Raw genomic sequence first — 28,000 nt, 5'->3', positions numbered from 1 at the left:
GTGTTCAGCTGAGCACGTAAGTTAGCTAACTATCTGCTGTCCCCCCAAAACAACAACAACAGCAACGTGGACTTTTATTTTGAAAACAGGAAATAGCAGGCACAGACGATGATCAGCTGACTTAAATGTTGACAAGGCAAGTTGGGTCCGCCGGGTGGAGGAAGAAGCAGAACATCTGACATGTTCGTTGCTGTGATACCGGAGCCCGCAGTCTCTCTTTGACCGGTTCCGTCCCGGTGCAGCTGCAACACAACACAGATTGTTTCTCCCTCAGGTTAGCTTCACGCGACCTGTTGATGCATGTAAGAAGCTGAAGAAGGAGAAGAAGAAGAAGAAGGAGACATTTAGATACTGTCCTCAGCATGGACATCCAGAACGAGAGGACGCGGCTGCTGGATGAGGAGGAGAACCGAGACGGGGATCCTACCGGACTCATATCGGAGCAGGACGCGTACCTGAGGTCAGTTAACACACACACACACACACACACACACACACACACACACACACACACACACACACACACACACACACACACACACACACAGATGCATTGACCACATTCCGGATATTGGCACGTGCCAGCAGCACTAGAGTCATGCGCGTGCACCTTTTTTAATGTGTGTCATTCCAAGGATCCATTCATCTCCATGTATGACCCGCTAATACATATTTAAAGAAAGGACACATGACTGCATTCCTGTTTGGTCAAATCCATTCTGGTGTTCTCAGTGTGCAGCTAACACATCTTTAAATCAACCCATATGTTCTTTGGTGCTTAAACAAATGTTCCCTTTTGTTCCATGTCGTACACAAAGGAATGGAAATCAATGGCTGCCAAAGAATCGCCACAATCAAGCATTTAAGTGTTTGATTGTGGTCCATATACAGAACAATATAAAGGAGTCACGGGGGCCCAACCACAGTAAATGTGCTTTCTTTGAGCAGTCACGCTGCAAGAAGATCTGTGTTTTTAAATTTGATTTAAATGAGTTAAATATGTATGAATACAGTTCATGACCCACTTAAACTGTGACAACGTGTACATCTGTACATAACTCAAGTTAAAACAGGCAGAAATGGCTAAATATTGTTTGTTTTTTTATTCATAAAATATGGTTTTCTTTGCCAAAAGGTAAACCAGGTGTTTTTTACGTCCTTGCCTCCTTTCCTCGCCTCCTCTCCTCGCGGTCTTAGTCCCTCCCACCTGAGCCGCGAGGACAGAGGAGTCGAGGGCAACGTAAGGAGACGTCCGTACTTCGGAGGCGTCACTTCCACAAAGGACGCACGAGTGCCTCCTGACATCTACTCAGGAGTCAGGAGGAGACAAGGAGGCACGGAAAATAGAGGGAAGGAGATGAGCCCTGACCTGTGGTCTTCACGCTCTCGCTCTGTTCCTCTTTCTCTCCGCAGCAAAGTGAAGAACAGGAACTTGTACCTGGCGACGTTGGCGTCCGTTCTGGGTCCCATGAGCTTCGGCTTCGTGTTGGGCTACAGCTCCCCCGCCATCCCAGAACTCACCAGGATCGCCGACCCTCGGCTGCGGCTGGACGCCGACCAGGCCTCGTGGTTCGGGGTACGATGGTCCGGCATCGCAAAGCAGAACGGCTCTTACATGACGTGCTGTTGTGGTTTCCTTGTTTTTGTTACTTATCAGCAGTTTTAATGTCATCACATGTTGGCCAAACACATAGACATTTTTTAAGCAGACTATATTGTGATGAAGAGCTGACGATGTGTGAACATTGAGATGCATCAGCAAGAATTGTATTATTATACAATAATAATAATAACGGGTTATGTTTCCCATCGTACACATGTAGGGCTTATAGATGGCAACTATTTACAATGTATGTCACATCCAGGAGGCCACGTCCGGGTCTGAGAAGATGCTTCACGTGTTAAAGCTGCATTCTCTCTAGTGTCCACCAGGGGGCGACTCCTCTGGTTGTATAGAAGTCTAAAATGACTCTACTTCTCTCCATAGTCCATAGTGACGGTGGGGGCGGCGGCCGGCGGCCTGCTGGGCGGTTGGATGGTGGGGAAGATTGGCAGGAAGCTCACCCTGATGTTCTGCTCGCTGCCGTTCGTCTTCGGCTTCACCCTCATCATCGCGGCGCAGAACGTGTGGATGCTTTACGTCGGCCGGGTGTTCACGGGCGTCGCCAGCGGGGTCACGTCGCTGGTCGTCCCGGTAAGACACATCCCTGTGCTGTTATGACGTGGCTTTTATTATTATTATTATTATTATTATTATTATTATTATTCCTACTCTTCTTCTTCTTCTTCTTCTTCCTGCTTTTTCTTCACGCCTTGATTTCCTGCCTTGTTGCACACTAAAGCGACATGTAACGTTTGATGAAAATAACTTGTCACATGTACATGTGCTGTTATGATGTGGCTTTTATTTTTCTTCTTATTCCTGCTCTTCTTCTTCTTCTTCTTCTTCCTGTTGTTGTTGTTGTTGTTGTTGTTGTTGTTGTTATTGTTATTCTTCTTCCTGCTTTTCTTCTTCTTCTTCCTGCTTTTATTTTTTTTTCTTCCTGCTTTTCTTCTTCTTCTTCCTGATTTTGTTCTTCTTCTTCTTCTTCCTGCTTTTATTCTTCTTCTTCTTCTTCTTCTTCTTCCTGCTTTTATTCTTCTTCTTCTTCCTGCTTTTCTTCTTCTTCTTCTTCTTCTTCTTCTTCTTCTTCCTGCTTTTATTTTTTTTCTTCCTGCTTTTCTTCTTCTTCTTCCTGATTTTGTTCTTCTTCTTCTTCCTGCTTTTATTCTTCCTCTTCTTCCTGCTTTTTTTCTTCTTCTTCTTCTTCCTGCTTTTACTTCACGCCTTGATTTCCTGCCTTGTTGCACACTAAAGCGGCACGTACCGTTTGGTAAAGTAACTTGTTGTCACATGTACATGAGCCAGACGATCCGGTTCCTCCGCCTCCTTTCTATGAGCTCCTACATCTAAACCAGCTTCACCAGCAGCGATCCACCGCTGCGTCAGAGACTCCTCCGCTCTGATTGGTTGTTTTTATTTTGGACTCTTGTGAACTCTGTCAGGAGCAGAGGAACCTGATTTTACAGAGTATCTGTCTCGTGTACTCCTGTCAGGATATAGTGACAGTTTGAGAATATTTGTCTTTATTATAGCTACTCACTGCAAGTTTCCCTTCACTAGTATATTTGTGGTATTTCCACGTGAATACTGTCACGTCTTTAAGTGTTTTCAAGCTTCCATAATTATAAATATCTCTTGATAACAGGAAATTAAATGGTAACTATTTTGATAATCAATAAAAAAAAAAGTCATTAGTGGTGAACATCTTCTGGTTTTAGCCTCTCAGAAGTGAGCACGTTCTCTGTTTCTCTGTTTTACATCATTGTAAATTTAATATTTTGGGGTTTAGACGAAACAAGCGATTTGAGAACACAATTTGTGACACACTTCACTTGTGCATTTTACTCTATTTTCATTGCTTTTATACATCAAACTATTAATCAACTAATCTGAAAAGTAAACAGCAATTTAATAAATACATAAAAAGGTTATAATTAACTGTAGTTAATGAATCACTGATACTAAAGCTGATGTTCTCTCCGTCTCTCTTCGTTCAGCTGTATATCTCTGAGATGGCACACGAGCGCGTACGCGGACTGTTGGGCTCCTGCGTGCAACTCATGGTGGTGCTCGGCATCATGGGAGTTTATCTCGCAGGTACGTTACGCTCAGCTTTATGTGTTTATGGCGTCCTTAAATCTCAATTTGTTTTTGTGACGTCTGACTCCGGGTTATTGGAAGAAGTCCCTCGAGGTCTCAGTTTACAAGCTGTGAATCATTGAGGTTTAACTTACAACTCTACAACGCTCACCGTTATGACAGCAACTACATCATACATCATAGTTTAAAACAGTCAAGTTGGGTTTTAAATCTGTAAACCAGCGGTTGAGAAGAAGGAGAGGACAGAAGGAGAGGACAGAAGGAGAGGACAGAAACCTGGCCGTCATGTGATCATCGACGTCTCTGATTGACCTGCATGAAAATAGCTGCTTCTTGCTAACCCGGTTAGCTGCATGCCATTTGATGGACGCTGGCGTGTCACACGACAGGGGTTGTCTCCTGTTAGAGGACAGAGATGTTTATTATGTCATTTAGGTCGAATGGCCTCTTTTCTTTTGAATGTGTAACGAATGTGGTCATTCATTTAGTTGATGTCGTATAAAGGAACCAAAAAACCAGCGGCCTTGCGGCACAAAGGTGAACTCTGTGATCGTTGTGGAACAATCAGATCTGTAGAGGAATGTATTTTTAGTCGCAGCCGTTCGTGAGGAAAACCTGGACTTGACGAGACTCCGCTGTGTCCTGCAGCCTCCAGTGTGTCGTGCACAAAGAAAAGAACACAACGGGGGGGGGGGGGGGGGACTCCGATCCTATTTAAAGACAACAGGGCAAAGGCAGCTGATGTCATGGTGTCAAACTATGTGGCATCCTCTCAGTCTGACGATTGTGTCTCAGTTAGATTGTGCTTCAAGATCTTTCTGGTTGATTATGAGACGTTAGGGCCCTGAACACAGACCCACCACAGCAAGACACACAGACTTTATAGTTGTTTAGCATCTCTTTATTTTTGTTTTTGTCTTTTTGTGGTCATGTTTTGTCTCTTTGTAATTTTTGTGTGTCTCTGTTTTTATTTTGCGTCTCTCTGTTGTTACTTTGTGTCTCTTTGTAGTTGTTTTGCGTCTCTCTGTAGTCATTTTGTGTCTCTTTGTAGTTGTTTTGCGTCTCTCTGTAGTCATTTTGTGTCTCTTTGTAGTTGTTTTGCGTCTCTCTGTTGTTACTTTGTGTCTCTTTGTAGTTGTTTTGCGTCTCTCTGTAGTCATTTTGTGTCTCTTTGTAGTTGTTTTGCGTCTCTCTGTAGTCATTTTGTGTCTCTTTGTAGTTGTTTTGCGTCTCTCTGTAGTCATTTTGTGTCTCTTTGTAGTTGTTTTGCGTCTCTCTGTAGTCATTTTGTGTCTCTTTGTAGTTGTTTTGCGTCTCTCTGTCGTCATTTTGTGTCTCTTTGTTGTTGTTTTGCGTCTCTCTGTAGTCATTTTGTGTCTCTTTGTAGTTGTTTTGCGTCTCTCTGTAGTCATTTTGTGTCTCTTTGTAGTTGTTTTGCGTCTCTCTGTAGTCATTTTGTGTCTCTTTGTAGTTGTTTTGCGTCTCTCTGTAGTCATTTTGTGTCTCTTTGTAGTTGTTTTGCATCTCTCTGTCGTCATTTTGTGTCTCTTTGTAGTTGTTTTGCATCTCTCTGTCGTCATTTTGTGTCTCTTTGTTGTTGTTTTGCGTCTCTTTGTAGTTGTTTTGCGTCTCTTTGTAGCTGTTTTGGTCTCTTTTTAAAGTCTCTCCCTGGTTGGTACGTGTCTCTCTTTGAGTGACATTTTGCAGTTGAAGGCTGTGGGGGTGGGGGGGCACTGACACTTTGGACCCCTGGCCCCGTGCCTGTTCAGTAATCCATACATGTAGATAACCGGTTCTTCTGCGCTTCAAACGAGTAAAATCAGAAAACGGGAGATAACTGACTTCATAAAATGTATTCATTTTTATAATGATAAATATGTCTGTTAGCCGTGTATATATCTAGCGTTAGCAAATTAAATATAAATGAATTCTGCAAATGTAACCCAGTATGCTTTCATCCGCCCCGGTGACGTGTGAACTCGTCCTGCAGGTCTCTACCTGGACTGGCGCTGGCTGGCGATCTGCAGCTCCATCCCGCCGACGCTGCTGATGGTCAGCATGTGCTTCATGCCAGAGACGCCGCGCTTCCTGCTGTCGCAGGGCAAGAGGCGGGAGGCCGTGGAGGCGCTGCGCTTCCTGCGGGGGCCCGACGCCCCCGTCGAGTGGGAGTGCACCCGCATCGAGAGCGCCTGCAATGAGCAGGTGAGTCGTGGATGAGGAAACGAGGGAGAAGGCTCAAATCAACAGAACGTTTGACACGGAAGAAGAAGACGCCGCCCCTTTGGAAATGTGGAAGCAAATACCAGGACGGTTCAGGTCAAAGGGCAACACAGTCTAGTCTGCAGGCCCAGGCGATGACATGTCTCACTGACTGTATCTTAAAGGGACAGTTCAGATGTTTGGAATTGTTTGTATGAGGTACTTCTCCACAGTCAGTGTATTACTACAGCAGATGGAGTTTAAAGAAACAGACAGGAGAACCAGCAAAGTAATGTGCTGCTGTGGACGTGTTTTAGACTCCTTAAAGAATCTCTATCAGTCTAAGGGAACGCTGTATTTAGAATGTTTTCATGTCTTTACCTTGCTGTCAGACAGACCTTCATGACGGGGAACTGAAGCTGTTATCTACCACCAGACTCTATTGATTAAAAACAGTCATTTTATGGGAGTTGCTGGTTGCTCCCGCTGCCTCGATCAATTAGTTTGTTTTTCTTCATTTGTCAACGGTACACCAGCTACTCCTGTGTGCTACGAGGTAAAAGTCACTGTTTTTAGTCAAAGGAGTCTTGTGTCTTTGTAGAGATCATAGATAACAGCTTCAGTTCCCCGTCATAAAGGTCTGTCTGACAGCAAGGTAAAGAGGTGAAAACATGTCTAAAATACGTCCACAGCAGTACTTTGATTTGTTCCTTCAAACTCCATCTACTGTAGTAGAACCCTGACTGTGTAGAAGTACCTCATACAACCACACTTCTAAACATCACATCCCTTTATTAAAGGGTTCAGTCAGTGAGAGACCTGGTGACTCAGGTCTCTCTGTCTTCTTCAGGGCTCTGGTTTCCAGATGTCCGACCTGAAGGACCCCGGCGTCTACAAGCCTCTGGTGATCGGCGTCATGCTGATGGTATTCCAGCAGATGACGGGGATCAATGCCATCATGTTCTACGCTGAGAACATATTTGAACAGGCACATTTTAAGGTGAGGAGGCGTTAAAAAACAGGATTTATTTCTAATTAACTCTGAATTTAATTTTAAACTACAAATGATTCCAAATGAAAACACAAACTAGTTTTTCCATTTAAATCTCACCCGGAATTGTAATTTAATGTACAAATAAATGGAAAAGCGGCAGCACTTTCTGCACATCATATCAGTGAAAACACAACTGTATCTTGTTGGAAGCGTCAATGTGAATATGTTTCGCTGTTCTTCAGGAGAGCGACCTGGCGTCAGTGATCGTGGGTCTGATTCAGGTCGTGTTTACGGGAGTGGCGGCGGTGGTCATGGACAGAGCTGGAAGAAAAATGCTTCTCATAATCTCAGGTATTTTCAATTAAATGTGATATATCAAACGCATTTAATTTACTTCTTTTAATATTTAAAATAATCCTTTTGGAGCCAATCGTTTTAGTGTTCGCACCAAACGCAAAGCGAAGTTTCCTCCCCCACGCTGGTGTGATTGCAGGACCATTTGTGTTTTTACAAACCGTGTGCTGTCTGGTTCATTAAATCCTCTGGAGGCGTTTCACCAACCTGTATTCACTTTATCTAGCAAGTCACACGTCGGATGAATTAATCTGGTCTACTACAGCGGCATGAACCCAAAATAAACAGATTTTAACAGATAAAATGTTAACAAAATGACTTGTGGTAATGTTGTCGGGTCTGTTCACAAGACGACACGCAAACTACTTTTAAAACGCTTGTTTTCTGAATGGAGTTTGGAACGATCAGTGCTAGGCTACGCTAACATTGTAGCTGCTCCATCAACACTCAAAATAACGTCATCTTGGTATAAATTAAACGTTACACAGTCTGTGGTTTATACATTTATACACATAGAGTTTTGTCTGTTTTCTGTACATAGAAAACGTGTATATATATATATCTATATAATAGAACTCTGGGTGACCACAGACGGCTACAATGATCTTTTCTCCATTTTGGATTCAGTGACAACGGGAGAATCTCAACACTGAAAGACTTTTGTGACACAGCGTTCTGAGCATTTCTAGCTTGAGATAAAATATTCTCACTTGCGCCAATACGTGAATTCTGCGTATGACATAAAATGGAAATACAAATAAATTATTTGAGGTTAATTGGATAGTGTTTTGGGGTTAATGAAATGATTTCACCACTTCAGTTCTCTCTTCAGCACCAGACACGACGTGACAGATTGTGTTTTCGTGTTTGTTTTTTCCCTTATCCATAATCAAGGCGTTTTCATGGCGATCAGCACCACAGCATTCGGGGTTTACTTCAACATCCAGAGCCAGGCTGGCGTAGAACCCCACGCTGACCTGTCCTGGCTGGCCCTGGCCAGCATGGCCGTCTTCATCACAGGTGAGATCCAGGGTCACCGATGGGTGTCTGACATTACACTAATCCAGTTATTAAAGGGAAACCTCTGTGTTTCTGAACAAGGAACCGATATCCCATGTTTTTGTGTCTAAGTGACTAATGGGGACAACCGGCAACTCCTCCCTGTCAATGTACATCCACTAAATGTGCTTGTTGTTTATTAGGAAGTGGAGGAAGTGTGCTTCAGTTAGCAGCTGATAAGCCTTTACGTGATGTAGTGTTTGGATATTATTGTTAGATATGCATCCGGATTCACAGAGATACATTATGGAGTCATCTGCAAAGCGTTGAATCTTCCAAATAGACTAAATCCACAAAATGTTTGTAATGCCGATTTTCAGAGGTGGAACAAGAACTCAACCTTTACTTCAGTAAAAATACTAATACCACACTATGAAAATACTCCAATACAAGTACAAGTCCTGCATTAAAGACCTTACTGAATTCAAAGTACATTCAACATCTACATATAAAGGAACACTTCATCCTTCAGTTTATCACAAACATTCAACATCAACACATCTGGAGATACGTGGTTTTACCTGGACAGGAAGGAGATGAAAAACAATACACGACGGAATAGAAGTGTTAAGTTGAATTTGATATTCTACAGTACAAGTACCTACGATTTGTACTTGAGTACAGTGCAAGTTCCTGTACTACTGTACCACATTGATCGTTGTTGCTGTGTTCAGGTTTTGCTCTTGGTTGGGGTCCGATCCCGTGGCTCGTCATGTCGGAGATTTTCCCCTCCAAAGTGAGGGGGGTCGCCAGCGCCGTCTGCGTCCTCACCAACTGGAGCATGGCGTTCCTCGTCACCAAAACCTTCCAAGACATGATGGTGAGTGCTCAGCAGGACTAAAGGGGGTTTCAAGGGTTTTGGTTTCATAGAAATTGATTTTGGGGACATCTGGTTTATTTGATGGGAGGCCAGGTAGGACGTAGTTAAATCAACTTGTTTTGTGATCATGGCTATAAAAGCCACGTGTTCTTGAGATTTCAACATACAGTTTGAATAGTTATTTAATGAATGCGGTATCCCAGAACGGACAAACCAAAACACTGGTTCTAGCGAGAGACGGTCACGTTTTCACGTTACCTGAAGGCCACCGTAGTTCTCCGACACAGTTGTGTATTTTGGTTGGTTTCAGTCTGCAACCTCACCACTAGATGGCACTAAATCCTACACACTGCTCCTTTAAAACTGTTCCCTTGTGATCATTGAATATATAACTTGTTGCTGTTGAACTGAACATCACATCAAAACGTTTTCTCATAAAGGAAAACATAAGAAATGTTACATACATCACTGACTCTGAACTTTGGGTTGATTTTGGGGCTTTTTTGTGAAGCTATGAAACCTTTTCCTCCAGCATCACTACTAAACTGTGACCTCTTCCAGGGTCTTCTCACCAGCGCCGGAACCTTCTGGCTCTTCGCCTCGTTTTGCATCCTCAACGTCGTCTTCACCATCGCCTTCGTCCCAGAAACAAAGGGCAAGACGCTGGAGCAGATCGAGGCCACTTTCAGGGGCACATCAGGTCCATGAAGAGCCCCCCCCCCCCCTCACATCACACATGACAAAAACTGAAACATCTCAGACGTGGTATCTCTGAGCTGATTCGTCTTCGGGACACTTAGTGGGCATTAAAATATATATCTTTGTTAAGCCTGTGAAGCTGATTGAAACACTATAAAGAATAATAATAATAATATAATGTTCAGTTGTACAGAGGTGTGCTGTTGAACTGCTTTGCTTTTTAATGGGAGGTGTTTCTAATTTAGTTTTGTCCGTCTGACCTGAACCCTTCAACGTTAAGGAAGTTGACGGTCGGGCCGTTAAAATACAGTTTTCTGTAGGTCAACTCCTTTAAAAACAAACAGGAGAGGGAATAAATCATTTGTTTATTCATTTATAAAATAACCTTTTTTTTGTGTATTTAAAAAAACATGTCGGGGAGCTTTATTCATTAGCTTTCATGACGTCACTCTCTGCATCCTGCCACTGCGTCCCAAAATAAATGACGGAAATGCACGAAATGTGCTTCAGTCACCACCAATCGTCACCATTTCACTGTAGCTGCTGGTATCGGCGCTGATCTTTTTTTAATTGGACTGTATTTTTGCAAAGAGGCTCATTTTGCACCAGTCGTCTGCACATTATCTCATGTGTTTTGCTCGGCAGCACGGTTTCTTTTAGTTCCGTTTGTGCAGGTTTACGCACGACTCTTCGGCCCCCTCAGTGAGCCGCTACACCTCCAGCATGAAAGCTCCACTGCCCCCTGCAGGCCTCACTGCCGTCACTCGCCTCCACGTCGACGCCTTCAGATCTTCTGTGCGATTACCTTTAGAGAGCTCTGAAGCTCACGAGCGTGGGGGAAAGTTGTAATAACACCGGGGTCTTTTCTACCTTCGTGTTTGGATTATTTACTGTGTAAAAGAGGAGGAACGGCTGTGATGAGCTCGAGTTAATGTCAGGTTTAATAGATTCCAATGGTTTTTAATGAAACTCCACTGCTGCAGCGTTATCTAAGCTTAGTTAATCTTCATGCGTCACCCTTTTCAGCAGGTTTCCTACACTGAGAAGATGTTTGGTTGAAAACATGAAATACTTAAAAAATAATTTGAAAAATACGTATTTTCTATTTGACAAGTGGACAAAATGGAGACTTTTCAAAACAAAGTTGGCGTTCACTGCTTCCTACGTTCCCTTGGAGAGAAGGACGTCTGCTGTGCTCCTTTAAACTCTAAACAAAGATTGATTTTTAGCAGAGTCTTTATCGTGGTGTTTTGGGAGGAGAAACATGATGAGGTGACTGAAGTTAAAGTCATCAGAGAAATGAAGTGAGAAACAGATTCTGTGATGGAAGCTTTTGTAAAACCTCGTTTAATGACAGAATGAATACGGGTTTGTTTTTGTACGGGTTTTTTTGTAATAATTTGCTCCTTTTCTTGTGAAGGAAATGAAACATATTAACTGACTTGTAAAGATAATGATGATGTCATCATCTCATTTGACTCATTTAAATAAATAATTGTCTGTTTTTTGTGTTTGCTGTGAATCATTCCACTACCCTTCTTCTTCTTCTTCTTCTTCTTCTTCTTCTTCTTCTTCTTCTTCTTCTTCTGGTGGTTGCATGTGTGTGGTAATATGACAGGATCAAATGAAGCTCTTTGTCCCGGTTTCACCAGCACAACTTTCCATGTGTTGTGTCCTTTATGAATGAATATAATATGCTATGAAACTGACCTGTAGCATAAACTGTGAATAATGATCACTGTGACGCTTTAAACGTCTTGCGATTCAAATATCTCTAGCTTTATTATTATTTGAAATGATATCCTTGTCAATGTGATGCACAGGGCAGAAAAACATCAACATAAAGTTAAATCATTTTATAAAGAATATTGGAACAAATGATGGGATAAAGTCATAGAAACTTTATTATATCTTCACTAACATTTATCCTTTATTTAACTACTTTCACCTGATTTAAGACACAGTTTGACAAAAAAGTGGAAAAACTTGACTTCTGCCACCATAACTAATGTGTATTTATTTATCTATTTATTTGACTAATTACTTATTTATTATTAATTTATTTTCATATTTAATGATTTGCTACTATTTTTTATATTTATTTATTGTATTGGCATTTTTAGTCCTCCACAGAGTCAATGTTATTTAAAATAATAAAATAAAAGCAGAACGTTTAAAAGCCCTTTGTCTCTTCATACTTTTTCTTAACAGTTTAAATTCTGAGTTTGCGCACTATGATTTTCAAAATAAAAGACGTATCAAGTTAATTCTCCACTGATGTGATACATTTGACGTAAAGTTGGATTAATTACACTTAACTAAACATATGACAGGTTAAAATCCATTAAAACATGTCAACGATTATTTAATTTGAATACATATTTTTAAAAAGTCGACAAAGTTCCTCCCCTGAGGAATTATTGTGACAGCCGCCCGCGCGCTTCTTCCGGTCCGCGGTCAAAAAACCAACGGAAACACTTCCTGGTGTCGCCTCTTTTGTCGTCCGGACTCTGAGCTGCCCTGTCTTGCTCCACTTTGCTCGGAGGTGCTCTGGGAGATGCTGCCGCAGAGATGGAGGAGTTGAAGCTCAAAAACAACAAAGTGTCGGACAGAGTTTGAGACAAAGGCAGGAGTGGAGTGGAGGCGGCGGCGGTTCGCGCTATATATATATATTGATATTTATATTTATATATATATATATTTTAAGTTGAAAATGAAGCTGCTGAAGCCGAGCTGGGTGAGCCACAACGGTAAGCTTTGTGCAGGAATCTGTTGGACCAAGTTGGGCTTTTGTTGTCGCTGGTGGTGAATCGATAAGGAGGCATCATGGTGGTGGTGGTCGACACTTGTTTCACTTGTTTGTCACTTAATAGTCACTCGCACACCGCGGACGTGAACCCTGCAGCGGTAGCGCACGCGCCTGGTTGTCCCCGTCACTTCTCAGCATCACTCTTTTGATTCTTAAATGTATTATAATGTTTGCTAACCTCAGCTAGCTTAGCTCGTTAGCCCACCCACCCGGCTAGCCTGACGTTAGCCGCTTTAAAGTGCTGTTATCTGTGTGTCTGGGCGCTATATTTCATATCTTATTCCACATTTCAATGTGTTCCTGTTTGTTTTTGCACTGTGTCGGTTGTTTTTAACGTTATTACGCGCCGTGCACCGGGTCAAGTCCCTTCTACGTGGGACATACTTTGGCCAAAATAAACGGTTCTGATTCTGGGATTAACTGACAGAAATGAGTCCATGTTGAAGTCCCACAGCGAGCTGCAGGTCCGCGTGTTTAACGTCCAACACGACGTCGTTAATGTAAATGAACACAGAACGAGACACGGCTAGCTGTCAGTGTGAGATCACTTCATCATCATCAGTCCCACAGTGAGGACATGTACACGACTACAGAGTGTATATATATATATATATATATATATATATATATATATATATATATATATATATATATATATATATATATATTTATATATATACACAGTAAAGTGCAAACAAGAGACATAGTAAAAACAAGTATTATAAATAAGTAATAAAACAGTAAAGAATATTAAATGAGTAAAAAAAAATCCACAATAACTAATATATATGTGTGTGTGTGTGTGTGTGTGTGTGTGTGTGTGTGTGTGTATACAGACAGACAGGGAATGTCCTGGGTCAGGGTACAGCTGATGATGTCATTAGAGTGAAGTTTTGAGGTTTCAGACTATTCTTGAAGTCACAACATAGTAAAGAGTCACGTGTGTCGACTCATAACTGACATGAGTTACAGTAGAGAACAAGCAAGTCCTTCCTGTTTGAATGCAGATGTTTGGTGTGTATATATATATATATATATATATATATATATAGATAGATAGATAGATAGATAGATAGATAGATAGATAGATAGATAGATATACTCTTAAGTTGGGGAATTACTTTCTGTACTGATGCTGAAAATGAACCAGTTTGCACAAGTTCAAATGTTTTACCTCTTGAGGTGACATTTGTTTTTTTTAGACAAATGAGACTTTTATATGTATGATATCATACATATAGCTCTCTGTCTGTCTCTCTGTCTGTCTTTGTCTCTCTGTCTGTCGCTGTCTCTCTTTCTCTGTCTCTCTCTATGTGTCTCTCTCTCTGTGTGTCTCTCTCTCTCTCTCTCTCTCTCTCTCTCTCTCTCTCTCTCTCTCTCTCTCTCTCTCTCTGTGTCTCTCTCTCTCTGTCTGTCTCTCTCTCTCTGTCTGTCTCTCTCTATCTGTCTGTCTCTCTCTCTGTCTGTCTCTCTCTATCTGTCTGTCTCTCTCTCTTTCTCTCTCTCTCTGTCTCTCTCTCTCTCTCTGTCTGTCTCTATCTGTGTCTCTCTCTCTCTCTGTCTGTCTGTCTCTCTCTCTCTGTCTCTCTCTCTCTCTTTTGAAGCTGACGTTCTTTCCTCTACGAGACAAACTGAAAGATTCCTCTCTGGATCGTTTTGTTGGTTAAATGTGTTATTTTATCCTAAATATAACAATATTTCGTACCAAAAAGAAGAAGTCAGATTCAGTAGTTCTTCCCTTTAAATGGACTAATGAATGTCTCAGAATAAAGAGAACACAGCCTGGCTTTATTACTGCATCAGTTCTTAGCAACCCTCAGCAAAACATGCTGTAAACACAACCCCACCGTACCGATATGTTATGTGTATATATACTATATGTTAGGGCTGATATAGTAAGAGAGTCACAGAGAATCATTTATACTCTACACACTTCAGATGTTATGTCATCTGACCAACTGTCCACAACTCAAAGACATCAACTTTATAATGATGTAAAACAGAGAAACGTGAATGTTCTCTGCTTGATGGGAGACACACACACACACACACACACACACACACACACACACACACACACACACACACACACACACTAGCTAATTAACTTGATAATGATTTTAGAGAAAATGCTTTCATCTGCAACATCTGCTGCTGGTTATCTCTGCATTTCACTGTTGAACATAGTTCTCGTGTGTGTGTGTGTGTGTGTGTGTGTGTGTGTGTGTGTGTGTGTGTGTGTGTGTGTGTGTGTGTGTGTGTGTGTGTGTGTGTGTGTGTGTGTGTGTGTGTGTGTGACAATATATTTTAGATATTGTAATATGGCCGTACGTGTTGTATTGTATCTAAGATGATATTAGATGTTCTCCGTGTTGTCCAGCTGTGATCTTCCTGTGTTACGTTGAAATGGGTCCCTGATAGTGTATCAGTTATTATTGATTATCAATCTGTAATATGTAATATAACCTGTGTTTCACAGGCAAACCCATATTTTCGGTTGACATCCACCCTGATGGGACGAAATTTGCGACCGGTGGGCAAGGTAAGATCCGGACCTACGTTCACATCCTGTGGGATTTTCAAAATAAAACGCTGCCGGAATGAAACAAAGAAGAAAAAGTCGGCAGTGTGTGGGTCTTGATGTTGGATGTGTGTTTTTCTCAGGAGAGGATTCTGGGAAGGTGATGATCTGGAACATGGCGCCGGTCCTCAGAGACGAGGACGAGAAGAACGAGAATATTCCCAAGATGCTTTGCCAGATGGACAATCACCTAGGTAACCCGCCGCCGTGTCCGTGGAGTCAAATAACCCGTTGATGTGTTTGTTGGTTAGTTCCTCCTGTCAATACTTCTACAGGTGCTTCTAAAACTTCTACTTTACTGTGAGCGATGCTCAGAAATACAACAAACTAAATCTGACAGTTACCACAATACAAACAAAAACGTCTTCAGTCTGGATCTAAAGGAGTTGAGGGTCTTTCTGGGACTTTGTTCCAGATATGTGGAGCAGAAGAACTGAACGCTGCTTCTCCATGTTTAGTTCTGACTCTGGGAACAGGAAGTAGACCGGTCCCAGACCACCTAAATTGGTCGGGATGGTTCATGAGGTAGCAGCAGATCCCTAAACCATTCAGTGCTTTATAAACCAACAGCAGGGTTTTAAAGTCAACTCTTTGTTGGACAGGAAACCAGTGAAGACCTCAGAACTGGAGAGATGTGATCCACTTTCTTGGTCTTAGTGAGGACTGGAGCTGCAGCTTCCTGATTGACTTTTTACAGAGACCTGTGAACACACCGTTACAGTAGTCCAGTCTACTGGAGATGGACAAGTTTTTACAAATCCTGTCGAGACATAAGTCCTCTAGTCCTTGATATGTTCTTCAGGTGATAGGAGGCTGGTTTTGTGATGGTCTTGATGTGGTGTTCAGGTTGAGCTCTGAATCCATAACTACACCTAGACTTCTGTCTTGGTTTGTGGTTTTTAACATCAGTGATTGAAGCTGAGCGCTGACTTTCAATCGTTCCTCCTTTCGTATCTTTGTTTAACTGAAGAACATTCTGTCACATCCAGTTGTTGATTTGTTCAATGCATTTAGCCAGTCCTTGTATGGGATTATAGTCCCCTGGTGATATAGTTATGTAGATTTGTGTGTCGTAGATTTGTGTGTCGTCTGCATAATTATGATAACACACTTTGTTGTTTTCCATAATCTGAGCTAGTGGGAGCATGTAGATGTTGAACAGAAGAGGCCCCAGTATTGAACCTTGGGGAACACCACATGTCCTTTTTGTCAGCTCTGATGTGTAGTTAGCTACAGACACAAAGTATTCTCTGTCCTCAATGCCTCTAAAGAGACCCAGAGGAAACACACGGGCAGATTTAATAACGCCGACGTCCTGCGCCGTTATTAATGCCCGCCATTAAAAAAAGGAAGATCGCCTCGTCAGCACAAATCCATGCAGGTTAGATTTATGACCCGGTGTATGTTTGTCTCTGCAGCGTGTGTGAACTGTGTGCGCTGGTCCAACAACGGGCTGTACCTCGCATCAGGAGGAGACGACAAGCTGGTCATGGTGTGGAAGAGAGCTGCGTATGTACACACACACACACACACACACACACACACACACAGTCTTGATGATTGAGAAAGTCATATTGCATTGAGTATTTTTACACTTTTTGTAAATTCAAATTAAATGTTGTTGAGTCAGAGCTGCTGTTTGATTTTTTGTGTGTGTGTGTGTGTGTGTGTGTGTGTGTGTGTTTTCTGTGTAGATACATCGGGCCGAGCACAGTGTTCGGGTCGAGCAGTAAGCTGGCCAACGTGGAGCAGTGGAGGTGTGTCACCATCCTGAGGAACCACACTGGAGGTATCACACACACACACACACACACACACACACACACACACACACACTGATATACATGTACACACACAACATTAAGGGTCCTTTAACCTTCTGAACCCCCTCTGTGTGTGTGTGTGTGTGTGTGTGTGTGTGTGTGTGTGTGTGTGTGTGTGTGTGTGTGTGTGTGTGTGTAGATGTGATGGACGTGGCGTGGTCTCCTCATGACGTGTGGCTGGCCTCCTGCAGCGTGGACAACACCATCGTCATCTGGAACGCTCGCAAGTTTCCAGGTAGGAGAGACCGACTCCAGAGCTCACAACATCTGTGTCCTCACAACGTCTGTGTCCTCACAACGTCTGTGTCCTCACAACGTCTGTGTCCTCACAACATCTGTGTCCTCACAACATCTGTGTCCTCACAAAGTCTGTGTCCTCACAACATCCGTGTCCTCACAACATCCGTGTCCTCACAAAGTCTGTGTCCTCACAACATCTGTGTCCTCACAACTGGAAATACAAGAAACAATGGAGTGCTCATTAAACAGATTAAACATTTTTACTATGTATTGTTTGTGATAATAAAACAAGTTAAATATGTTTGCATGTGGTAGTAAACGACTAACCGATTAGTGTGTGTTCAAAGCAGAATATCCCGCTATGAGAGCAGGAAGACGTTCCTCTCATCCGTGTCTCGTGTCTCCTTTGTGTCCGTCCAGAGATGGTGACTTGTCTGCGAGGACACACCGGGCTGGTGAAAGGTCTGACGTGGGACCCGGTGGGGAAATACATCGCCTCGCAGGCCGACGACCACAGCCTGAGAGTGTGGAGGACGGTGGACTGGCAGATGGAGGCCAACATCACCAAACCCTTCAGCGAGGTACCAGGACCAGCCCAATACCGAAAAAAAGACACAAATCCTGTGACGCTGTTTACACGGCTGATGAAAATGTGTTTTCACTAATATTCCCGGTTAGATGCACACTCCGACTAACGGGTCCTTCATCACGTCAAAACATGGAAGCGTGTCTTTTGTGTTGTATTTAGATTTGTCTTTGTCTTCGTTTGACCACTGTCTTCTCCGTCTCTGTGCGTCAGTGCGGAGGGACGACCCACGTCCTGCGTCTCTCCTGGTCTCCAGACGGTCAGTACCTGGTGTCGGCTCACGCCATGAACAACTCCGGCCCCACCGCTCAGATCGTGGAGCGGGACGGCTGGAAGACCAACATGGACTTCGTGGGCCACCGTAAAGCCGTGACCGTGGTGGTGAGAAGCCTGAGCCTGAGCACTTCACCCCCCCTCCCCCAGCGCGGTTCAATCGTCACCCTGTCCCCGTCTGCTTTCTGCCTCTGTAGAAATTCAACCCGAAGATCTTCAAGAAGAAGCAGAAGAACGGCAGCGCCCCGAAACCCGGCTGCCCGTACTGCTGCTGCGCCGTCGGCAGCAAAGACCGCTCGCTCTCCGTCTGGGTCAGTCTGTTTTAGGAAATGTCGATTTGGCGTTAAGTCCGGCGCCGGGTTCCTCGGTCGAGTCTTAAATGACTCCTCAGTAGGAAGAGTTCATCTCCCCGTTCATTTCCTGACGATACGATCGCTTCCTGTCCGTCTGTCTCCCCTCTTCAGCTGACCTCTCTGAAGCGCCCCCTGGTGGTCATCCACGATCTGTTTGATAAATCCATCATGGACATTTCCTGGTGAGTCTTGCTCTGCAGCTTCTTTGTTGTTGTTGTTGTTGTTGTGTGTGTTTGAGAGATCTCTCTGAGTGTGCTGTGTTTGTGCGTCAGGACTCTGACGGGTCTCGGGATGCTGGTGTGTTCGATGGACGGGACCGTGGCCTACCTGGACTTCTCCCTGGACGAACTGGGAGACCCTCTGAACGAGGAGGAGAAGGTTAGACGCCCGTCACCGTGGAGTCTCACGAGGCTAAACGTAGTTATTTACCTCTGAGACTTTGTTCAGATGCTGGTCCCCAGTGATCCGTTTAACGACATGAATGTTCTTCAAGAAAAAACAGAGTTCTGTTTTCAGAAGTTTTTTCCAGAAGTCCTGGTTGGCTTGTGTTTCATCACTGTCAAACATCAAGAACCCAAATGAACCCTTCCTCTCTCTCTCTCTCTCTCTCTCTCTCTCTCTCTCTCTCTCTCTCTCTCTCTCTCTCTCTCTCTCTCTCTCTCTCTCTCTCTCTCTCTCTCTTCCTTCCTCTCTCTTTCCTTCCTCTCCATCTTCTCCTTTCTCTCTCTCCTTTCTCTCTCTCTCGCTCTCTCTCTGTCTCTCTCTCTCTCTCCTTCCTCTCCTTTCTCTCTCTCTCCTTCCTCTCTCTCTCCTTCCTCTCTCCTTTCTCTCTCCTTCCTCTCTCTCTCCTTCCTCTCTCTCTCTCATTCCTCTCCTTTCTCTCTCTCTCTCTCTCTCCTTCCTCTCCTTTCTCTCTCTCTCTCTCTCTCTCTCTCCTTCCTCTCCTTTCTCTCTCTCTCTCTTTTCTTCCTCTCTCTCTCTCTCTCTCTCTCTCTCTTTTCTTCCTCTCCATCCTCTCCTTTCTCTCTCTCTCCTTTCTCTCTCTCTCCTTCCTCTCCTTTCTCTCTCTCCTTCCTCTCTCTCTCTCCTTCCTCTCTCCTTCCTCTCTCTCTCTCTCCTTCCTCCCTCTCTCTCTCTCTCATTCCTCTCCTTTCTCTCTCTCTCTCTCTCTCCTTCCTCTCCTTTCTCTCTCTCTCTCTCTCTCTCTCTCTCTCCTTCCTCTCCTTTCTCTCTCTCTCATTCCTCTCCTTTCTCTCTCTCTCTCTCCTTCCTCTCTCTCTCTCTCTCTCTCTCTCTCTCTCTCTCATTCCTCTCCTTTCTCTCTCTCTCTCCTTCCTCTCTCTCTCTGTCTCACTCTCTCTCTCTCTCTCTCTCCTTCCTCTGACGTACAGAACAGCATCCACCAGAACATCTACGGGAAGAGTCTGGCTATAACCAGCACCGAGGCTCAGCTCTCCACCACCATCATCGAGAACCCCGAGATGCTCAAATACCAGCAGGAGCGGCAGAGCTCGGCTCAGGCCAACTCGGGTCCGGGCGGCGCCGGGCCCGAGTCTTCGGCCCCCAAACTCAACAGCGTGATGAACGGAGAGTCTCTGGAGGACATCAGGAAGGTGAGACGTCTCCATGAGCAGCCAGAGAGTGGGCAAAACAAATTCTGATGTTTCTGCAGCTTAAATTCCTTGGATGTGTTGTTTTTTTCCGTGGTCTTGCAGAACCTTCTGAAGAAGCAGGTGGAGACGAGAACCCCGGACGGCAGAAGACGAATCACGCCGCTCTGCATCGCTCAGCTGGACACCGGGTAGGGAAAACGTTCAAATCGCTACGGCGGCCCGGAGGCCTCAAACGCACCGCAAAGTCAGAATAAACACCAACACATAGTCCCGTCTTCTTCTTCTTCTTCTCTCTGCAGGGATTTCTCTCCGGCTCTGTTCAACAGCGCTCCCATCCTGCCCTCGGGCTCCTCCATGTCCAACCAGCTCACCTCCCAGCTCAGCTCCGACTCCAGCCCGGGACAGGCCTCGTCTCTGGGCCTGAGGCCCAGCCACGACCCCATGCTCACCTCGCCTCCAGCCAGCAAGGGCCTGGAGGACGGGTACGAGCTGACTTCTTCTGTGGTGTTGTCATCTGTCAGTCCTGAACCCTTCATTTAAATCACTCTGGATCTTCTCATCTTCTCTGTGTTCCAGTGTGAAGTCCGCTCTGCTGCTCACCTCCGCCTCCAAGATCGAGCCGATGAAGGCTTTGGACTCCAGGTTCACAGAGAGGTCTAAGGCCACACCGGGGGTCACCGCCACTATCTCCTCCATGGTTGGACTGATGCCTCTGGACAGGTGAGTGACTCGGGATAAGGGAAGACAAGATGGTACCGATGTGAGGTGGTGGAGGAGTTCAAAACAACGTGACTTCCCGTTTGCGTCCAGCAGGCCGAAGGACGGCATCTCCGCCTTGAAAGACGTGAAAACCAAAGACGACACCAGCAGCGACAGCGAGGACAAGATGGCCTCCATCAGCAAGAACATGTCGTTCAGCAAGAGGAAGCCCGAGCTGCTGATGGACGGAGGGGAGGGGGTGGTGGAGAAGAGGAAGAAGGGACGGCCCAGGAAAGACAAGATGGCCGCCCCCATCGCCCAGCCCTTCACTCAGGTAGAGAGGCGGAGGGGAGAAGACGAGCAGATGTGGGTTAAAATAAACGGCTTTGTTTTAGCTGCTTCTTCTGATGGTAGCGTTCGTCACACATGATATGTTTGAGGACCGTCGGAAAGATGAAAATCTGGCGATAACGGCAGTATTTACAGCCTCTGGCTGCGATTAACTGTGTAGTTTTAGAGATTGTTTAAATAAAACTTTTCCATCCTCAATCATTCAGAGGGTTAAGTTACAGAAAGTCAGTCAAAGCTTCTTATTGGCTCTGATGTTGTTGTTGTTTTTAAAGTGGTCTTGAAAAACTCCAGTAAAAGCTCCCTTTGTGCGGATGTCCTCGGAGTAGACAGTGGTGGATACATGCTTTTGTCTCTCCTCTTCCTCTCAGATAACTCCTCCAGTGGAGCGGGAGTCCAGCAGGGTGGCGGCTCCTCCGGCTCCTGTAGCTGCTCTCAAACTACCGACACCAAGTCTAAAGAAGGCCTTCAGTCTGCAGGTAACACACTCTGACTGTGTGTGTGTGTGTGTGTGTGTGTGTCCCTCTACTGGTGACCAGTGGGAACTGCAACAACATCACAAAAGTCTCTTTGTCTTCTTCTTCTTCGTCTGTGTGTGTGCGCAGGTGAGCATGGAGCCGTCGGTGTTCCTGGAGGTGGAGAACGAGGTGTCGCTGGTCGCCGGTTCGAAGCTCAGCCAGCTGCGGTGCTCCAGAGACGGACGGGACTGGAACACGCTGCTGCCCAGCTCGGTGGTCACGGCTGCGGGGAGCAGGTACGAGGCTCTGAGAGCTGCCACAGTTTACCACGGGGGGTCGAGTGAGAGACCATGAAAGTAGACTGGTTTAGGTAACGCTGAGCTTCAATAAATAAATGAATCAACGGCACTGACTCTGTCTTCTTCCTCTTCCTCCTCCCCCTCCAGCGACGTCATCGCCGTCGCCTGCCAGGACAGGATGTTGTCGGTGTTCTCTTCCTGTGGGCGGCGGCTCCTCCCCGCCATCCAGCTGGCCACGCCCGCCTCGGCTCTGCACTGCTCCGCCCACTTCGTCATGGCGCTGACGGCTGGAGCGTCGCTGTCCGTCTGGTCGGTTGGACTTTTACATTATCCTCTGTGTTTACCGGGTACAGACGTTGACGTGTTGACCGTAGCTTCTTTTTCCTCTTTTGTAGCGGTGGATTTCACTCGAGGTTGTTCATGTAGAACTGTACGAGAGCAGCCATGTTGTTTTTTATTAATCGGCTTTCTGTCTGTGTGCAGGGACGTTCAGAAACAAAAGGCTCTGGTGAAGAACGAGTCTCTGCTGACCATTTTATCTGGTGAGACGTGAGATGATGCAGGAAGAGTTCTGTCTTTGAAGAAGAAGATGTCAGTCAAAGTACACAGCTGGAGTCGGTTCATTTAAGAAAGAGAAAATAGTTCCAGCATCTATCTCCCCTTAATATTGACCCTGTTAGTTACAGCTGTAACCAGGAGACAAGTCAAAGCTTCACCAATCTCCTGGAAACATTCAGTTGGCTGCTATTCATTACTGGGTTATACAGCGACGAAGCATCCGGTCCACTGACTTGCATCTTTAAGATCCAGGGTGTGAGGCCGAGACCAGATCTCTCTCCCCATTGTGTAGTCCTTGATCCGGGCCGTTATGTTGAGGACGGCGGCCGGGTTGATGAATACCGGACAGTAGATGATTTCATCTTCGCTGAGGAGAAGGAAGAAGAAGAAGAAGAAGAAGAAGAAAGGAAATCGAAAAACAGAGATTAAGATCTCGATATCACACATTCTGTTTCCTGTCTCCCTGTGGTGAGCGTTTACCTGCTGAAGACGAGAGAGACGTCAGGCTCGGTGTGGCTGTTTGACTCCTGACTCCACTCACATGTCACAGAACTGTGTGACATCTGGTAGTAACACGACATGTTCAGGGTCTCTGCGGGAAAACAACTTTCATTGTTGAGCGGACCACACCTGGGTCACAATCATCTGGATGTGCAACACCTGCTGCTGGGTCTTTTGTGGCGATCACACACTCCTTCTCTACCCACACTACCAAACCATTTAGTTTGCCAGGAAAAGATTTAGAACGTCCCAATACATCGATTCAGAGGCAGAATGACCCCAAAAAATACCAGGATGTTCCACTACATTCATTCATTATTTTGCAGTTACTATGCAAACCACTCTGACCCACAATCCTTTGCGCAGCAGATATACGAGCCAGGCGGCAACCTCCGGTTCTGAAGAGAGAAGCCAATGCTCCATGTCTTAAAGCTGCATTCTCTCTAGTGTCCACCAGGGGGCGACTCCTCTGGTTGTATAGAAGTCTAGTCTAAAATGACTCTACTTCTCTCTTGATTTATTCCCTCAGTAAACATTGTAAACATGAGTTTATGGTCTCAATCTCTAGTTTACAGTCTTCTTCAATACAGCATGATGTTCATTTAGTACATTATGCTCCATTTAGAGTCAAACAGACCATAAAGCAGGGGATGCTTTAGGGGCGGAGCTACACGCTGATTGACAGGTGTCTTTCAGTCACTTTAACCCTTTCATAGTATGTTTACACTTGTATGGAAGTTAATTGTAACATTTTAATCGCCTAAAAACTATGCAGCGTTCGGTTGCACGTAGCTCCACCCTCTCGTCTCTTCTGGTTGCAAAAAAAACCAAGATGGCGACGGCCAAAACGCCGAAGTTGAGGCTTCAAAACATCGGTCCACAAACCGACGGGTGACTTCATGGTGACCACGTCCACTTATACAGTCCACGGCTGTAAGTAGGTGTATTTTGGACACAGAACCAGGCTAGCTGCCCCCTCCCCCCGCTTCCAGTCTTTATGCTAAGCTAGGCTAACCACATCCTGACTCCAGCTCTGTACTCAACACACACTCATTGAAATAAAGCAAATATATGCATTTGCAAGTGTTTATCCTCACATGAAGACGGTTTCCCTGAAAACATTTTGTGTGTGTGTGTGTGTGTGTGTGTGTGTGTGTGTGTGTGTGTGTGTGTGTGTGTGTGTGTGTGTGTGTGTGTGTGTGTGTGTGTGTGTGTGTGTGTGTGTGTGTGTGTGTGTGTGAAGGTGCTGACACCACAGTGTCTCAGTCTCTGCTGACCCAGCACGGAGTCCCCGTCATCGGACTGTCCAACGGGAAGTCCTACTGCTTCAGCTCCTCCCTGGAGACGTGGTGAGACGCAGCCCGAGGGAGACACATGATGATGGTGGTTGGGAGGATTCTTGTGGACTGAGACTGAAGGATTAAACCTCTTCCTCTGTCTCTCTCAGGACTCTGATAGCGGACAAAGGAGACTCTATGGTCCAGTGTGCGGACTTCAGGAGCTGCCTGCCTTCTCACGATGCACCTGTGTCCTCGGGGCCGCTGGCTGTCATGCAGGGACGCAACCTCAAGTAGGGACAGCACTATTAATAGGGGTGGGACTCTCTAGAACCAATTTAGAATTCTAAACGATTTATTGAGTTTCCTGCATCTAAGAATCTATTTCTTTGATATCAAACCTCCCCCTTCTCAGTCCAGATGAAATGAAAGAAGTAAATGACTCCGCCTCTCTCTCTCTCTCTCTCTCTCTCTTGTCCCTGCAGCGCCGGTCGGCTGGCATCCCGCCTGTCCTCCACCCCTCACCACCTGCAGCAGAGCATGACGCTGGCCTTCCTGGAGAACCAGCTGGCGTCGGCTCTGACCCTGCAGTCGGCGCAGGAGTACCGCTACTGGCTGCTCATCTACGCCCGCTTCCTCGTCAACGAAGGTATCCAACAAACTCCTTCCATGAGGGTTCGTCTGCAGCGAAAGAGCTCTTTGAACACAGCTTTATATGTGTGTGTGTGTGTGTGTGTGTTCCCTCCAGGATCAGAGCATCGTCTCAGAGAACTGTGTAAGGAGCTTCTGGGTCCCGTCCACAAATCAGCCGCCACGGCCTGGGAGCCCACCACGCTGGTACGACCGCAACACTCACAACGCGTTTCCTTCTTTGTAGCTGATTATCACAGAATTATCACGCCTGATGCGAGAAATGCCGAGTCATGCTAGCCTTGTCTTGTTTTTTTTGCTTTTTTTTTGGTACCCGTGGCTAATGAGCTAGCTCCACCTGGCGCCCCACGTTGGGCGCCATTATGTCGTAGCGAAAATGAAGAGAAGAGACGGAGTTCTTGGAGTAGCAACCAGCGGGAAGTGTTTTAATGAGCAACAAGGCAACATTCAACAAAGTCCAACGTATCAGTTATTACAGCTTTCCCTTATAGTCTAATTCACCCCCCTTGAGTCACTTTCCACCAATCAGATCAGTCGGCCGAATCAAACAAAGCATCCCTGGTTTCCAATACGGGACCTTGCATAATACCTAGTTTGTTCATGTTCTCTCGAGAACGTTATAACAGAACATGTTGACAGGATGTTCGGCTCGTTTGTCGGGAAATGTTTGGGAGTTTCCAGGCGCCACCATCCTTCACTCTAAGGCTGCTGGCACCCACATTATCTAAGAAACATCTGTTTATTCAACTGGGTTGAGATATCGGGATCAGAACATGTTTTCAGTTCAATCCTAAGTTAGATGATGACTTTCTTCAACACTAACCGTTCTCTTGTGTGTTCAGGGTCTCCGCAAGCGAGAGCTTCTGCGGGAGGTTTTACCCGTCATCGTGGAAAACCTGCGATTCCAGAGACTGTTCACCGAATACCAGGACCAGCTGGAGCTGCTGCGCAACAAATAACACACACACACACACACACAGAGAGAGACACACACACACACACCTGGACTCATCATGAAACCGGCTCGGTTCGTCTCCGGCTAAACTCTGACCGCTTTTCCTCGACTTGGGAAGAATGAAGCGCCGATCTGGCTGAAAATAAATAAAACACGTCCTGGGTGTTTTTGTGAGGAACTTTGTAACACAGACAGTCCTCAGCTCCTCCAGCGTTTTCGGTGCCGTCGCTCACCGGGAAGAAGTGGTGGTGCTCCTCTTTTTTTCTTTTTTTTTTCTAATCACGATCTCAGTTTGAACCTTCAGTCTTTTGTCATTTTTTTTTTCCTGCTACATGTGCTTCTTTTTGCTGACCTCCACACCTCTCGCTCTCCTGCACTCCTAATCATGGACTTAAACAAAAAGATGAACTTAAAGAGAGCAGAAATGTGAATCAGAACCGGATGTAGAGGAGCAATATGCGTGTACCAAAGTGAAGTTAAAGTGTAGAGATACCCGCAAGGAAGCGCTCTAGAGGGCGGAGTCTGTTTTCCGAGCGTCCTTTTTGAAGCGACGACGCGAATGCCAAAATGATGAGGTCACGGCGAAAAAGATAATCATGTTCACGACACCGCTGGGGAAAGTAGAGTTACATTCCGAAATACAGGAAGGACCTCTAGGGGGCAACGGAGAACGGAAGGGGCTCCGTGCAGCTGATTGGTCGGTCTAAGAGCACTTAAAGAAAAGAAACAGGAAGTGACACTTAAAGAGCGGAACAAAATATTTCGGCTAACGAGGAAATTTAAACGTGAATCTTCGTCTTTAACCATGTCGACGTCAGTCCGAGCACGTCGAAGCCAGACACCATTTTTAAACAGTTTGACATCATGTCGTCGGTCGTTTTAGCTCCTAAAATCGAGACGAGGTCTTTAACTCAGATTAAATCCCATTGACCGTCTCTCAGAGAGTGATTCTCTTCTGAATACTCATCAGTTTAATAAACACTAGAGTAGTTTTCCGATACCGATGCAGCCGAAAGTGTTTCCCGTGAGTTTCTGGAGCGGCCGCTAGCGTTAGCCAGAGCTAGCGTCTCCGACATTCGTTCTCTGCATGTATTTAATCATGTTTTACAAAACCTGAGGCCGGCCGTGCGATCGTGTTTGTATCGGGTTAATTGCGTACGGCTGTTTAAAAATGTTTTTTAACACGCTGGTATCGGATCGGCGCTCCTCATACGAAACTCGAGGTATCAGAACCTAGACAGAAGGAATGGTGTGGGAACCTTTCCTCCCGTTAAAGCCTCAACGACGACTCCTCTGACCTCGACCCACAGTCACGTCCTCACTGATGTGTTGACGATGTCCTCAGCCTTCTGAGAGGGAAAGAAAGAGGGAGAACTGCAGGAACTCAAACTTTACTTTGCACATGTTGGAGATATGTGATGAAACTTCTCTGTCATGTTGTAGTTTCAAACATCTGGTGCTGTTTATACTCATGGAATTCAAAAATGAGTAATGAAATCATGTGAACGTTTCATCACAGGTATATATGTGTATGTAAATATATGTATGTGTATGCAAATATATTTATAAATATGCAAATATATTTATATATGTAAATATAGTTGTGTATATGTAACTACATATGTAAATATGTATATGCAAATATATTTATATATGTATGCGGGGATATATCTGTAAATCTGTATATTCAAATATAATTTTTGTGTATGTACATATATTTCTATATATGTCTATGTAAATGTATATATTTATATATTTGCATATACATGGCTACGTATATTTGCATATACATATATCAATATATTTGCATATATATATTTACACATATAAATATATATATTTAGATATTTAAATATATATATATATGTATATGTTTACATATATATATATATGTTTACATACCTAAACAAATGTGCAGGTTATATATATCTAAATATATTTAAATATATATATTTATATATACATGTTTACATACCTAAACAAACTTGTGCAGGTTATATATATATATATATATATATATATATATATATATATATATATATAACCTGCACAAGTTTGACATCCGTTAACTTGACTTTTGATGAAACTCAACATGAACTTCACTTCAAGAAAACGTATTTGTGTTCAGCCTTTTTATTTTGTCCACTT

At 44.6% G+C, this 28,000-nt stretch overlaps 2 protein-coding genes across 3 annotated transcripts; both read left to right on the top strand.

The window, feature by feature from the left end:
- Window positions 1-16: 16 nt before the first annotated feature.
- Window positions 17-11,332, top strand: slc2a8 (solute carrier family 2 member 8). Its single transcript, XM_068703949.1, has 10 exons — window positions 17-460; window positions 1,414-1,576; window positions 1,988-2,194; window positions 3,601-3,700; window positions 5,694-5,905; window positions 6,753-6,902; window positions 7,139-7,247; window positions 8,145-8,270; window positions 8,984-9,129; window positions 9,691-11,332. Exons 1-10 carry the CDS (start codon window positions 363-365, stop codon window positions 9,835-9,837), a joined length of 1,458 nt encoding a protein of 485 aa, XP_068560050.1. The 5' UTR covers window positions 17-362; the 3' UTR covers window positions 9,838-11,332.
- A 1,007-nt stretch (window positions 11,333-12,339) lies between these two features.
- Window positions 12,340-27,528, top strand: hira (histone cell cycle regulator a). Of its 2 annotated transcripts, none has more exons than XM_068703947.1 (25): window positions 12,340-12,578; window positions 15,117-15,179; window positions 15,302-15,412; window positions 16,637-16,727; window positions 16,913-17,007; window positions 17,181-17,276; window positions 17,702-17,862; window positions 18,081-18,248; window positions 18,338-18,451; window positions 18,605-18,675; window positions 18,766-18,871; window positions 19,885-20,106; window positions 20,209-20,294; window positions 20,406-20,588; window positions 20,683-20,826; window positions 20,920-21,139; window positions 21,525-21,632; window positions 21,759-21,907; window positions 22,058-22,219; window positions 22,394-22,452; window positions 24,213-24,318; window positions 24,417-24,539; window positions 24,732-24,895; window positions 24,995-25,083; window positions 25,740-27,528. In XM_068703947.1, exons 1-25 carry the CDS (start codon window positions 12,542-12,544, stop codon window positions 25,854-25,856), a joined length of 3,045 nt encoding a protein of 1,014 aa, XP_068560048.1. In that variant the 5' UTR covers window positions 12,340-12,541; the 3' UTR covers window positions 25,857-27,528. The 2 variants fall into 2 exon arrangements, with proteins under 2 accessions (XP_068560048.1, XP_068560047.1); XM_068703946.1 differs by having other exon boundaries at window positions 20,917-21,139.
- Window positions 27,529-28,000: the final 472 nt, after the last annotated feature.

Source organism: Cebidichthys violaceus, unplaced genomic scaffold (assembly GCF_023349555.1).
Source record: "Cebidichthys violaceus isolate CVI_PGR_0920_01 unplaced genomic scaffold, fCebVio1.0.p SCAF_9, whole genome shotgun sequence".
In the NCBI taxonomy this organism is placed as follows: Eukaryota; Metazoa; Chordata; class Actinopteri; order Perciformes; family Stichaeidae; genus Cebidichthys; species Cebidichthys violaceus.
Note: the sequence above shows the minus strand (reverse complement) of the source record. Positions and strands in the feature narration are given on the sequence as shown.

Coding starts and splice junctions, on each gene's coding strand:
- slc2a8 (XM_068703949.1), top strand. CDS start 363: ATGGACATCCAGAACGAGAGGACGCGGCTGCTGGATGAGGAGGAGAAC. Junction 6,903..7,138: donor TTGAACAGGCACATTTTAAG/GTGAGGAGGCGT, acceptor GCTGTTCTTCAG/GAGAGCGACCTGGCGTCAGT. Junction 7,248..8,144: donor AATGCTTCTCATAATCTCAG/GTATTTTCAATT, acceptor TCCATAATCAAG/GCGTTTTCATGGCGATCAGC.
- hira (XM_068703946.1), top strand. CDS start 12,542: ATGAAGCTGCTGAAGCCGAGCTGGGTGAGCCACAACG. Junction 15,413..16,636: donor CCAGATGGACAATCACCTAG/GTAACCCGCCGC, acceptor TTGTCTCTGCAG/CGTGTGTGAACTGTGTGCGC. Junction 17,863..18,080: donor TCACCAAACCCTTCAGCGAG/GTACCAGGACCA, acceptor TCTGTGCGTCAG/TGCGGAGGGACGACCCACGT.